At 47.6% G+C, this 14,053-nt stretch overlaps 1 protein-coding gene across 4 annotated transcripts; it reads right to left on the bottom strand.

Annotated features, from left to right (window-relative positions):
• Positions 1-1,092: 1,092 nt before the first annotated feature.
• Positions 1,093-7,046, bottom strand: zbtb39 (zinc finger and BTB domain containing 39). Of its 4 annotated transcripts, none has more exons than XM_078431440.1 (3): positions 6,885-7,046; positions 4,259-4,503; positions 1,093-3,399 (listed from the first exon to the last, which is right to left on the bottom strand). In XM_078431440.1, exon 3 carries the CDS (start codon positions 3,297-3,299, stop codon positions 1,185-1,187), a length of 2,115 nt encoding a protein of 704 aa, XP_078287566.1. In that variant the 5' UTR covers positions 3,300-3,399; positions 4,259-4,503; positions 6,885-7,046; the 3' UTR covers positions 1,093-1,184. The 4 variants fall into 4 exon arrangements, with proteins under 4 accessions (XP_078287566.1, XP_078287567.1, XP_078287568.1 ...); XM_078431441.1 differs by having other exon boundaries at positions 6,930-7,036; XM_078431442.1 differs by lacking the exons at positions 4,259-4,503; positions 6,885-7,046 and adding an exon at positions 4,136-4,208.
• Positions 7,047-14,053: the final 7,007 nt, after the last annotated feature.

The raw sequence follows: 14,053 nt of genomic DNA, 5'->3' as shown, positions 1-14,053 counted from the left end.
GGAAGATTGTTCCCGATGTTGGGGAAGTCCAGAACCAGGGGTCACCGCTTAAGGATAAGAGGGAAGTCTTTTAGGACCGAGATGAGAAAACATTTCTTCACACAGAGTGGTGAGTCTGTGGAATTCTCTGCCACAGAAGGTAGTTGAGGCCAGTTCATTGGCTATATTTAAGAGGGAGTTAGATGTGCCCTTGTGGCTAAAGGGATCAGGGGGTATGGAGAGAAGGCAGGTACAGGTTACTGAGCTGGATGATCAGCCATGATCATATTGAATGGCGGTGCAGGCTCAAAGGGCCAAATGGCCTACTCCTGCACCTATTTTCTATGTTTCTATCATCAAGGATTCCCACCAGCCAGCTCACACCCTCTTCTCGTTGCTACCATCAGGCGGGAGGTACAGAAGCCTGAAGTCCCACACCACCAGGTTCAGGAACAGCTACGTTCCTCCAACCATCAGGTTCCTGAACTGACCTGCACAACCCTAACCCTACCTCAGCAATGGAATACCACAGACCACCTCTTGCACTGTCATGGACTTCTTTTCTAAGTATGTTCTGCAATAATGTTTTTTTTCCAATTTACCAACAAATTTGTATGTCTTTGGAATGTAATAGGAAACCAGAGAAATCCCACATAGTCACAGGGCAGCAACTCGACCGCTGTGCCACTGTGCTGCCCTGAGTCAACACTAAATGTGTAGTGAGCACCGTGAAAGCTCTAATTTAAAGCATTCCCTGACCCCTCACACTACTCATCTCAATCCACTCCCTGGGGATTATAATAGCAATACTTGATAGGACAATGTGAACACATGCATTTTGTCACGAAGACCCCAAAGCTACTACCTTGTGTCCGGGTAGATTTCGATGTTCACATTATAGAGCCGTTGGATATTTTTTGGCATAGTACCAGTAACTGTGTTCAATCAACCATAAATTGAAACCCCACATGCTCACACACACACACAAACAGACACAAAAAATGGTAACTTCATTATACCAGTTATAACAGCACTGCAAGTTAGTGACAACTACAACATTTTTGTAAAATTCTGTCAATAAACCTCTCAAAAATTTTAAGTTTTGAAGGTTCTACTGTTCATTAAAATGAGAATTTATTTGATGTCTAATTCAGAATACAGTTTGTCAAACCAACATTGGGTCTGTTTCCTTACAAAATAAAAGATCAGTCCATAATTTTTACTGACTGTTTGGAATGTACGATGTACATAAAGGTCTGTGCAATGTTAAAATCAGGAGGCAGGCCTCCATCCGTGTGCATCTCCACGTGCTTACTCATAAGGTTCAGGGTGGGGCAGTACCTCTGGCACACCGTGCAGCAGTACATCAGGGCGCCCGAATGAGTCTTTAGGTGGTTTTTGACAGTCGACCGTCCCCTGAAGAACTTGTGGCACAGCTTACATTCATAGGGCTTCTCCCCCGAGTGAATTCGTAGGTGATACTGAAACTCACTGGAATGAGAAAACCTCTTCCTGCAAAACTCGCATTCGTACCAGTTCCCCTTGGAGCTGATCTTGGCGTGGTTTAAGGGAAGTGAGAGAAGGGTCTCCTGCTGTAGAGTGGCCACATGTCCATCACTCGTAGACTCGTCTGACAGTGACGTTGTTAAAGTCTTTTTGAGCCACTGGTGTTGAGCAGCAACAACCTTTGTGTTGTCCGAGTTATGCCTCTTGTGTATCTTCACGTGGTTTTGATAAGAGGCCTCCAGTCGGAACTTTCTACTGCAAAAATGACATTCAAATAAATACTTCATACCCTGATGTGAGGCCATGTGTTGCTCTAGAATAGTTCGATCTACAAAGCTATTACCACATACAGAACAGGAAAAAATAGATATATTCATATGGGACAAAACATGCCACATCAGGCTACAGACCGACCTCAAAGGCTGCTCGCAGATGCAACAGGAAAGGCTTTTCATGTCGAGGTGAGAAAGAATGTGCTCTTTCACAGCAAGATAGTCTTTAGCCATGGCCTTTCCACAGACTGCACAGAAGAGTTCCGTCGGAGAGCCCCCAAAATTGGGCTCAGGTGGGAGCATGGCGTTGGGCTGCACAATAATGTTCGTATCATATGGTTTGGCTTTCCGGTGTCCAGCCACTTGCCACTGTGTCACAAACTTCATCTCACACATATCACACGAGAAGAGGAAAATTCCAACGTGAGATAAAACGTGGGTGATTCGGGAGCTCCTGTCAGTGAACTTTGTGCCACACACTTTGCACAACCCCTCCTTGGCATCAATGTGGAGTTTACCATGCTGCCGAATCACTGCGATGTTAGCTGGCAACTCCTTCCCACACACCTGGCACGGCATGCTCTTGCCTTCACTGTTGCAGTCCTTATCACAGACCAGACAGTCGTCTTCACTGTCATCTGTCAGCTCTATAACCTCTTCAGAAGCACCCCTACTCTCCTGGTGTTCATCAAAATTAAGGCCGTCCGGTTCAATACCTTCAAACTGCATGCACTCCATTTCCTTCAGCGAATGATCTTGGAGGTCAACATTGTTTACACCTTCTTTCAGAGATTCTCCAGCCATCAGTAAATTGGTTTGATAATATCCATTACTTTGAATCTCATACAGCTCGCAAGGGGCTTTGCTGGTGGCCAGGGGAACACTCTCAGTGGATGTGGGCTGGCTGTATTCCATCTTCAGGCTGTCTTCAGTTTTCGTTGATTGCTGGTACATCACAGCGGGACCATTTTCATTGGGGCGATTTCTTTCTTCACTCTTGAAATCCTCTCCCACCTCCACCTGCATGATGTAACCTCTACTTTGGCCAAACTGCGACGCAGTGGTCCTTGAGTTTCCCCCGGGTGGGTTTTGTTCATTGGAGGGCACGGGGAGAATCGCGTAGTCTTCCGTTGGCCGTTCTCCCACTTTGCTCGACTCGGTTTTCTCCAGGTCGGGGAATGTGGAGTAACAAGCCTTCAGCAGATCCTGCATTCCCAGCTTCTCCGCCATCTCGTAGATGACGCCCACGTTGATGAGATCTGTGAAAAGCTCTGCGGTGTAGATAAAGTTCAAGATCCTTTCAAAATTGGCTGGTGTGATGAAGTCTACCACATATGTTCTGGCAGAGGTCACCTCAGAGTTCAGAAAGAGCTTCTGGAAGTAGCCGGCAGCGCACGCCAACACAGACCTGTGGGCTGAAAACGTCCGATTGCCCACCACGATGATTACATCACACATGATTTCAGAAAGCCTGAACTTGTTGAGTTCCTTCAGAAGATTATTAGGGTGGTCAGCACTGTGTAGTTTAATTCTCATACCCATACTTTCAGATGTTTCTGAAAACCTCCGCTAATCTCAAATCCACTGGCCCATACAGCACGATGCTGTTCACATTTCAAAGACAGCTTGCGCAGAGAAAAGCCTGCAAATGAAGACGGCAGTATCAGTTACAATGCAAGATAATGCAAAGATGACATTCTTAGACTGCCTTGTGTATCTCTTCATAAGTTCTCGGAGCAGAATTAGGCCATTCGGCCCATCGAGTCTACTCTGCCATTCAATCATGTCTGATCTACCTTTCCCTCTCGACCCCATTCTCCAGCCTTCGCCCCATAACCCCCGACACCCAAACTAATCAAGAATCTGTCAATCTCCCTAAAAATATCCATTGACTTGGCCTCCACAACCATCTGTGGCAATTTTCTTCACTCCAATTTGTGACTTAAAATCAAGGCAGTGGAACTATTAAGTAAAAAAAAAAAAATGACAACACTTACATTTACATGGAACCTTAACATTTTTAAATGTCCCAAGGCAACACCAGGCACACAGCTGATTTTGAGCCAAAGGGCATTCAGTCAAATACTTGGTCAAAGGGGGAGGGTTTTTAAGGACCATCTTCAAGACATGCATAAAAGAACATTATAGTTAATTTGTCAATGATACTTTTCATATGGACACAAGTGATTGGAGACAAAAATTAATGCGATAAACCAAACAAAAAATAAAAACACAGCCCAATAAACTTGTCCAAAAGCAGATGCAATACACTAGGTTATTGGAAAACCTACTGGATTAGGTGTGGGAAAAGGATATAATTAAACGCGAATTCTGTAACTTCCTAAACCATGCATCGTTTGCACATGCCTTCAGCTAACCTGTAGTTTAAGACTCTGAGATGCCTTATTTTATGAAGGGGGTACATCAGTTGCCTCGACATCTGAATATTTCCACTTAACCAGAATTTTAAAACTTGTCAAATGAGCGAATACCAAAAGCACCTTGTTTCACTGGCAAGAACATCACAAGTCATTTATTTTGCTTGCATTCTCAGCACGTGCACATTGGTGGCAGGGGCAAGATTTTTGTCTATTCCCAACTGCCCTTGAGAGGTTAAGTGAATTCACTAGGTGATGTCCTGAATTGAGTGGAAACGTTCAATGCAGTCTTGACGTAGAGATGGGGTAAACAAGCAGGCTGCGTCCAGTCAGAAAATGCTGGAAACATTCAGCAGGTCAGGCCGTTTCTGTGGGAAGAGGAACAGGGTTAATCTTTCAAGTCAAAGACCTGCTGAGTAATTCCAGCATTTCATGTTATTATTTTAGATTTCCAGCATCTGCAGTTTTATTGACTTTCCACATCCAGTCAGGTGCGTAACATCGCAAAACACAAAGTGCTGAAGTTACTCAGTGAGCCAGGCAGCAACAAGAGGATGTTCACCAGATAAGCTGCCTGACCCAATGAGATACACCAGTACTTTGTGTTTTACTCAAGATTCCCGCACCTGCAGTTCTTACTTTCTGCAAAACACCTCAAAAGGTTCTCAAGACATCCCAAGCTTTTCAAATTCATGCCATTACTTTTGAAGAATAGTCATTTTGTTATGGGATGTGATGATGTGTTTATTTTGCTTTAACGTGGTTTAATCCTGCCTTGTATTACTAAGAATGTTAACGCGTGCTTTTGTTTATAATTCAAGCCAAACACCTTGCGTGTTCGTGACGTTTCTGGGTGGAGTAGTTCCTGCACGTCTCAATTGTAAATGCTCCTCATCTTGTAACTCTGTCTCATTGTTTCTGTCTCTGCTCCTCATCTTGTAACTCTGTCTCTGCAACTCATGGAAACATCTCAACATCTACCCTGTCATGTCCCCTTCCAATCTTATCCAATTCAATATGATCACCCCTCATTTTGCTGAATTACAAAGAATATAGCTCTAACTCCTTTTAGCCAGTGATGACAACCCCCTCTTGGGAATTGGCCGACTGAGTCACTCCAGGAGGCCAATGTTAGTATATTATTTTCTTGACTCATCCAAAACTGTACCCGGTGCTCCAGGTGTGGCCTCAAAAACACTCTGTATAATAACAAAACTTCCCTATTTCTAAGGTAGACTTGGCAAATAAACACAGAACTTCCCACATGCATTGACTATATTATCTGACTGTTTAAATGACCCGATTATAAAATGGTTTATGACCAAAGAACAATTCCTATAATCACAGACGGATAGGAGAATATAGAAGTATTTCTGGACTTGTAACCCAGCGGCTTTGATTACTGTTAAATAAAATGACAGTTTAAAATTTTGAATTCAGTTTTTAAATGGCAGCATTCTTTAATTTTGTACATTTATCACTGATCTTTGATAGGAACTTGTGATTATAAAGGAGATAACAAAATAGTACGATCTTAATTTGTTAACTCTTTCCATTGGCAACACACTACAGAATATTTCTCAAATAACATTCAAACATTACTGAATAGAATCACCTCTATTAGAAAACCATAACTCCCTGAACCAAACTGTTAGAAATACCATACAAAATACCACAATCTTAAAATATCAAGTTTCTTCAGACTATAAATCAAGCATCCCTATAAAAATAATCTTGCTTTCTAGAGTGCTCTTTAAAAATAGCTCTGACCTTCACTGAGTACATTTGATGAGGAATGATAACATTAAAGGTAAAAATGTTCACTTAAACCCGAATAAATCAAAACTGACCGCAGGTTTAAGTGAGTTAAATAGTTTCAGGGACATTGCTCTGTCGGGGGGCGAAGCTGACAAGAATTGACAATCGGGGAAACAAAAAACCCAAATGCGATTCAAGACTTAATAAAGGAATTTGTTTGTTACTCGTGGAGACATTTACACAACAGCCTCTGGACAAGGGGATTGTCCGATAAATGTTGTGCCCCTGGTTAAGAACTCGGGACACTGATAGTTATTTGCGGCCAGTCCGGGCAACTACCTGCAGCGTCTCCCTCCCTCCTCCCTACCCCCCCCACCCCCCCGCGCTACCCTCACGCCAGCCCCGGGACTTGGCTGCCGGACCGGACCTGTCGGGTTGGGCTGGAGGTCGCTGGGTGAGCGGCCGAGTGCGGCCGGCAACAAAGGCCGGGCTGTGCCTCACACATCGTGACCGGGTCCCCCCTCCCTCGGGCTGTGGTACCACCTGGCTGGCGGGCAGACACGGGCGGGCAGGCCGGCCTCTCCAGCCCCACACACCGGCCCGCACACACCGGTCCGACACTCACTCACTGGCCACTGCAGCCCCACACACCGCCCGCCCCACGGCCCCTCACTCACCGCCCGCCCCACGGCCCCTCACTCACCGCCCGCCCCACGGCCCCTCACTCACCGCCCGCCCCACGGCCCCTCACTCACCGCCCGCCCCACGGCCCCTCACTCACCGCCCGGCCCGGCCACTCACTCACTGCCCGGCCTCTCCAGCCCCACACACCGGCCCGCACTCACTCACCGCCCGCCTCCCCTTCACTCACTCACCGCCCGCCTCCCCCTTCACTCACTCACTCACCGCCCGCCTCCCCCTTCACTCACTCACTCACCGCCCGCCTCCCCCTTCACTCACTCACCGCCCGCCTCCCCCTTCACTCACTCACCGCCCGCCCGCCCCGCGGCCCGGGAGGAGCCGCCGCCGCCAACACCTCTTCAAACAACCGACGGGATTCCGCCGAGAGGCGCCACCCCGGTGCCGCCTGGCGGCCGGAGGACCAGCACCCTCCCCCTGGCGGCCGGGAGGACCAGCACCCTCCCCCTGGCGGCCGGGAGGACCAGCACCCTCCCCCTGGCGGCCGGGAGGACCAGCACCCTTCCCCTGGCGGCCGGGAGGACCAGCACCCTCTCCCTGGCGGCCGAGAGGACCAGCACCCTCCCCCTGGCGGCCGGGAGGACAAGCTCCCGCAGCAGCCCGGGATACCGGGTCTACAACAAAGATACTAGAGGAACAAGATGGACCACTCCGTTGAAATCGCCGATACTGAAGTGCGGCACGCAATGGAGCGTAACGGCCGCCATTTTAGTAGGCAAAACCCGCCGTTCGCTCTGGTTCTCGCAGTGTAATCAGTGTTTTGGGGGAATGTGTGATGATACCATTAACATGCAGAATATATCTCATCTATCTATTCACAGATTTGTGTTATTTAAAAAAAATGTTTCTGCAAGTTTCTGCCTACTAAAATGGCGCCGTGACGTACTACGGTTTTTCGGGTCGAGTGGTCTATCTTGCTCCTCTAGTATCTTTGGTCTCTGAAGGAGTGGTTCTCCCAGCTGCGCCACCTGCCGCTCCTTCTGTTCTTATTACTGATTTCTAACTACTGTAGTCTCGACATTTTTGTATACGTTTGTCTCCCTCTTTCCACCAGTCACCCTTTCCAATCCTTGATAGAATCCAGGTGCTCTGGCTGTGACTCTTACCAGACAGCCAGCACTGCTGTCAGGGGGGGGGGGGGGGGACGATGGGACACATAGAGGATCTAGGTGGAGACAGCGAGACAGTGGGAGGTCTCACTGTCTTCACCTGTTAGGTGATTGCACGCAAGGTCGTGAGGTCAAAGTGAGGACATGGCAGCTTATGGCATACCATACCAATACATGCAACAGGAACATTCGGGAGCCTCGGTCGAAATCGAACTATCTGTCCGCGGGAGAAACATGGGGGAAGAGAGAAGACATTTTTTTGCCTTCCATCACAGTGAAGGAGTGTCTGGAGGAGTCACTGTGATGGATGTTTCTGTTAAAATTGTGTGTCTTGCGTCTTTTACTCTGTACTGTTGTGGCTGCGTGGCAAATGTTTTCCGTTCAATTCATTTTGAATGACAATAAAGGTAATTCAGATTCAGATTCTTACCTTTACAAAGCCGCCAAAAGGCCAATTTCTGTGCTGTAAAAAATGAGGATGAAGCTGGAGGATCCGGCAAGGAAAGAGGAACCAGGCGAAGGGCTGCCAAGCCTGCGGACGCAAGAAGCAGCTGGGAAGACGTCTGGCCAGCCGGCGGGTTGAAGGGGAAACGCAGCCTGGCAGGGGGGCAGGAGAGCAAGGCCGAGAAGCAGAGGGCCGCCGACTGGCCGGCGGGGGGAGAAGAGGAGGAGGAGGAAAGGACGGGGTTGAGCGAGCTGGGAGAGGAGCAGCGGGAAGAACTCGAGCCGAAGGGCCTGGAGGGTCTGCAGGGGCAGAAGCAGCGAGCGCAGGAGGTCAACTACCCGCCAGGGCCTGAGGGCGAAGGGCCCAGGGAGCCGTGCTCGACGGACTTAGAGGAGGAGGCGATGGAAGACGAGGAGCGGAGTGTCGAGCCCGAAGAGGAAGAGGAGCCGGGGAGAGGCCGATCGGCGGCGGAGGCCGAGCAGCAGCGAGAGCTGGGCCGGGCGCTGGGAGCCGAGGCAATAGGCGGAGGACCAGGCCACGGCTCTGCTCGGCGGCCCCAGCCTCGAGATGTTGAGCGCCGGCCAAGTGGCAGCAGACCCCTGCTGAAGGAGAGGGCGAGTGAGAAGGGCTGGAGGACCAGCAGGAGCGGCGAGGGGCCGAAGAGCCGCAGGAAGCGAGGTGCGGAGCAGGGGTGCCGAGCCTGGAGGAGCGAGGAGCGCAGGAATGGGGAGAGGTGACGGGACGCTCAGATCGTCGGGAGGGAACCGGAGACGTGCTGATGGGAGAAGCCGGGTGAAGCCGAGCTGCAGCAAAGTGCAGCCACAACATTGAACTGCAGTGCACGGCGTGGCAACAGTACGGGTCAGGGGCCATGACCTCGCCTGCCGTACAATCACTCAATATCCTTTCTTTGTCCCGCCCCTCCCCCCCCCGACATCAGTCTGAAGAAGGGTCTCGACCCAAAACGTCACCCATTCCTTCTCTCCAAGATGCTGCCTGACCTGCTGAGTTGAGATACCTTCGATTTGTACCAGCATCTGCAGTTATTTTGCTGCACAGGCAGCCAGCACTTGTGCCTTCAATGATGACAGCTCTTCAGCTCCTTCCTGGACGCCCTTCTGAGGTGGAACCTCCAACTGGTCCACGGAGGCAGCCGAGAGCTCTGCGTACCTCTGATGTGTCAATGGGAAAACAGTTTCTTTCCTGCCTTTTACAAATCGTAGCTCAGCTGAATGTTCCAACTCCAGCCAACAGTCCTTTTTTTTTGCCTGAGGTAATCTGTTCAAATTAATTCGTCAAATTTCACTGAAACCTCTCCGGCACTTCAAATCCTTGTGCAGTTTGCGAGCTCAGTCACATTGTTCCCATGTGTAGAAAGTCAGGGATTTATCTTTAAGCATTTGTACAAAAACATTGGACTGAGTGTATGGCATTATGTAAACAGGCGAGAGCAAGTCTTATTTGCAGCTGCATTAGCGCAAACTGATATGATCAGTGCCTTCTTGTACATTGGTTATTTATGTTCATAGAACACAGAATAGTACAGGAACAGACCATTCAGCCCACAATGTCTGTGCCAAACATGATGCCAAGACAAACCATTATCTGCCTGTGCATGATCCATTATCCCTCTATATCCATGTGCCTATTTAAAAGCCTCTTAAACACCACTAGCATATCTGTTTCCACCCCCCCCCCCCCCCCCCCCAGAAGTGCGTTCCAGGCACTCAACACCTGCACGTAAAAAAACTTGCCCCACACATCCATCTTAAATTTTGCTCCTCTGATCTTAAAGCTGTGCCCTCCAGTGATTGATTTTTTTCCATCCTGTGAAAAGGGTTCAGATTGTCATATGCAATGAAAGGTCATTCAGGGCTCATAATTACCTTTCACAATTATTTCTCCGGGTGCTCCAGTTTTCACCCACAGAGGATCCGGCACAAAAAAAGCTGGAGTAACTCAGCGGGACAGGCAGCATCAATGGAGAGAAGGAATGGGTGACATTTCGACCTGAAATCACCTATTCCTTCTCTCCAGAGATGCTGCCTGCCCCGCTGAGTTACTCCAGCTTTTTTGTGTCTATCTTCGGTTTAAGCCAACATCTGCAGTTCCTTCGTACACATTTCTCCCGCAGAGGTGCGGGTTTGTAGCTATTTGGCCTCTGTAAAATGCATCCAGTGTGTGCAGGAGGGGTTGATGGGAATGTGGGGAAAATCAGATGGATTACAGTAAGATCACTGCAACTGGGGGTTTGATACTGGACATGGGGAGGTAAAAAAATCCATGCTCGTACTGTATGATTGAAGGGAAGAGACTATTAGTGTGATTAACTACATATGATGAACATTGCTGCATTTCTTTTCAATATGCCCGGAACCCACTGCCAGAGCTGGTGGTGGAAACATATATGACAGCAGCGTTTTAATAAGCTTTTATACATGCACATGGAGATGCAGCGATATGGGTCACATGCAGGCAGAGGAGATTAGTTTCACCTGGCATCATGTCCGACACGGACATTTTGGGCCGAATGGCCTGTTCCAGTGCCGTACTCGATCAAAGTCCACCTGATGAGTGGGGAAAAGGAACACTTGCATTTTAATCGTGCCTTGATGTTTGAAGAGGATCTCATTACATTGGCCATTGCGTTTCTGCACAGCAGTGATCGTAACAAAGGTAAAAAACAGTTGCAGTTCTGCGCCATCTCATAAACAGCAATCACTTTTTCTTGTAGCTTTAAAATTGTTGGCAAGGAGACCGTGGAAAAGTGCTGGTCACCTTCATAAATTGCCACGGGATTTATAAGGCCATTGAGCTAAGATGCAAAAAATGGATCTTAATACTTCATTTTTAAAAATGTGCCCCTTAAAGGTTGAATTGAATTGAAAGTTACAGCATGGAAACCGGTCCTTAGGCCCACGGAGTCCACACCGGCCATCAGTCACCCGTTCACACCAGTTCTACCATATCACACTTTCTCATCCACTCCCTACACATTAGGGGCAATATACAAAGGGCCAATTAACCTACAAACCCCCCGAGGTCAGGAACGAACCCGGGTCTATGTCGCTGTGAGGCTTCAATAAAGTGAACAACCTTGGAGGCTGTCACTTCATGCCCTCCAGAACGTGATCGTTTTGAACTGTAATAAAACTAAAAAATGCTGGAAGCACTCAGCGGATCAGGGAGCATCAGTGTAAAGAGCAGCCGAGTTAACGTTTCAGGTCTCAGACCCTTTTGTTCAGAACTGGGAATGAGAGAAAATAAAGAGGCCTAAGGAACTGTAGATGCTGGAACCTTGAGCAAATCACAAAAGACTGGAGGAACTGGAGATTATAGACGGGTCCTGCCCAGAAACGTCATCTGTCCATTTCCCTCCAGTGATGCTGCCTGACCCACTGGGTTCTTCCAGCACTTTGTATTTTGCTCAAGATTCCAGCAATCTGTCGCCTCTTGGGTCTCCATCTTGGTTTTAAGTGAAATGCTGTGAGGTTAAATTACAAACTCCAGATGGATTAATAGGGACATTTAGAGATAGAAAAAATCTGATTAAAAAAAAAAATGAATTGAAGGTAGTTAATGAGCAAGAGTTCAACTTTCCAGTATTTGTAGCTTTTTAAAGTGTTTAGTTGTTGACCAGCTTTATTGTATAAAAATTGAATCAAATCAAAGCCTTGCACTGCGCCCCCACTATCCACTACTCTGGAATAAAGCAGGAGTGAAGTGCATTGAGTAACGTTTTACTTTTGATTTGGAATTGAACTCTAAAGTCAAAAGGGTAACTTGGCAAAGGGCATCGGTGTCCGAGGCTGATGATACAAGTTTCAGGGCAATGGAGTTTGTCATCTCGTTCCACTTCTATGCTCTGCCCAGCTCAATGAATTGAATTAGGGAGATAAGACACAAAATGCTGGAGTAACTCAGCAGGTCAGGCAGCATCTCTGGAGAAAAGGAATAGGTGACTGACGTTTCGGGTCGAGACCCTTCATCAGACCCTATGTTACTCCAGCATTCTGTGTCTGTGAGATGCTGCCTGACCCGCTGAGTTACTCCAGCATTTTGGGTCTATCTTTGGTGTAAACCAGCATCTGCAACTCCTTCTTACACAAATGAATTAGGAAGTCCTTAATGGTTGAATCTAGGTGGTGGGGGTGCCCTTAGCTAAAGGGGTTGATGGCGAAGACAATATTGGACTCGCGCACTAAACTTTCTTTCATGGAAAGCCAGTAAACAATCATTCACATTCATTCTAGTCAGTTGTAAAGGAAATCTGAGATTTCAATAAAAGAATCAATGAACTCTACAACTTCTATGCTTGTTAAGCTCATCCATCAACACAGATGACGAAATGGGGACCACTTTGGAATGTATTTCGAGACAAGGTAGAATAAACACGGCGAACAGAAAGCTGGCAACTCTCTGCCAGGGTGTCCTGTTGCTTTGCTGACCTGGGTCACGGGTGCAGTGATCAGTAGCAAGGGAGTATGCAGAATGAATGAGCAAGCAACTGCCCTCGAATCCTCTCCTGCCCGAATAAAGCTGTGAGCCAAACGATTCGATGCTGCTTGATAGTAACACAATAGCGCGGACAGAAATCTAAGGCAGACCTGTTTGCAAATGTGCTGGAAAGGCTCAGCTGAGGAAATGAATGGCTCCAGTCTCCAGTTAAGCATTGAACCAGGTCAGATTGCAGCTCAACAGATCTTGCCCTGACCCCATAAACCAAAGCAGCCCAGAACAAAAAAAAAAGAAAGAGAGATACTCCCCTCCCCCTATTGAGCAATTTTATACAAATACAGAAGTACAACTTAAACTTTTGAAGTTAAATTCAATTCAATGGAATTGTATTACAATTCACAGGGCAGATCACAATTTAAGAAACAGTTTACAGACTCTGTATACAATCATCGTAAGTAAAAACAAGTAAAATGGAAACTAGCTATAAGCGTTATATATCCAGTAACAAAGTCAAATGGATATAAAAGTGGCCAATACACAGAGAAAATGTTCACAAGAAGCATTTACATTTTAAGCATTGAAATTATTAAAACATCTTGCAATTTTTTTTTGTAGAAGTTCCAGAAATAGAAGCTCTTAATGAAAAGTTGACTTCAATGTTGCAAAGCCTGCAGCTGGAGAGAGAAATATTCAAAGATGCAAACTTCCCTAAATGCTGAAAAAGGTGACAATTTGACTTTCTAACAAAACGTGTGGTGAATTCCCTTGAGTCTGGAAGGTGGAGGAGCACTCTGACCCAGGGTTTCTAAACGAGAAAGGGCCAATTATAAAGGAAGCTGTTTTCTGTCAATGTGGAAATTCAGAACAAGAGGCATAAGCTTACAACGTGCTGGAGTAACTCAGCGGGTCAGGCAGCATCTGTGGAGAACGTGGATAGGTGACGTTTCACAGAGTGCTGGAGTAACTCAGCGGGTCAGGCAGCATCTGTGGAGAACGTGGATAGGTGACGTTTCACAGAGTGCTGGAGTAACTCAGCGGGTCAGGCAGCATCTGTGGAGAACATGGATAGGTGACGTTTCACAGAGTGCTGGAGTAACTCAGCGGGTCAGGCAGCATCTGTGGAGAACATGGATAGGTGACGTTTCAGAGTGCTGGAGTAACTCAGCGGGTCAGGCAGCATCTGTGGAGAACGTGGATAGGTGACGTTTCACAGAGTGCTGGAGTAACTCAGCGGGTCAGGCAGCATCTGTGGAGAACATGGATAGGTGACGTTTCACAGAGTGCTGGAGTAACTCAGCGGGCCAGGCAGCATCTGTGGAGAACATCGATAGGTGACGTTTCACAGAGTGCTGGAGTAACTCAGCGGGTCAGGCAGCATCTCTGGAGAACATGGATAGGTGGCATTTTACAGGGTGCTGGAGTAACTCAGCGGGCCAGGCAGCATCTGTG

This window comes from Rhinoraja longicauda, chromosome 42 (assembly GCF_053455715.1).
Source record: "Rhinoraja longicauda isolate Sanriku21f chromosome 42, sRhiLon1.1, whole genome shotgun sequence".
NCBI lineage: Eukaryota > Metazoa > Chordata > Chondrichthyes > Rajiformes > Arhynchobatidae > Rhinoraja > Rhinoraja longicauda.
Note: the sequence above shows the minus strand (reverse complement) of the source record. Positions and strands in the feature narration are given on the sequence as shown.

What these genes read in the sequence shown, in the direction of transcription:
- zbtb39 (XM_078431440.1), bottom strand. Translation starts at nt 3,299, where the DNA reads ATGGGTATGAGAATTAAACTACACAGTGCTGACCACCCTAATAATCTT.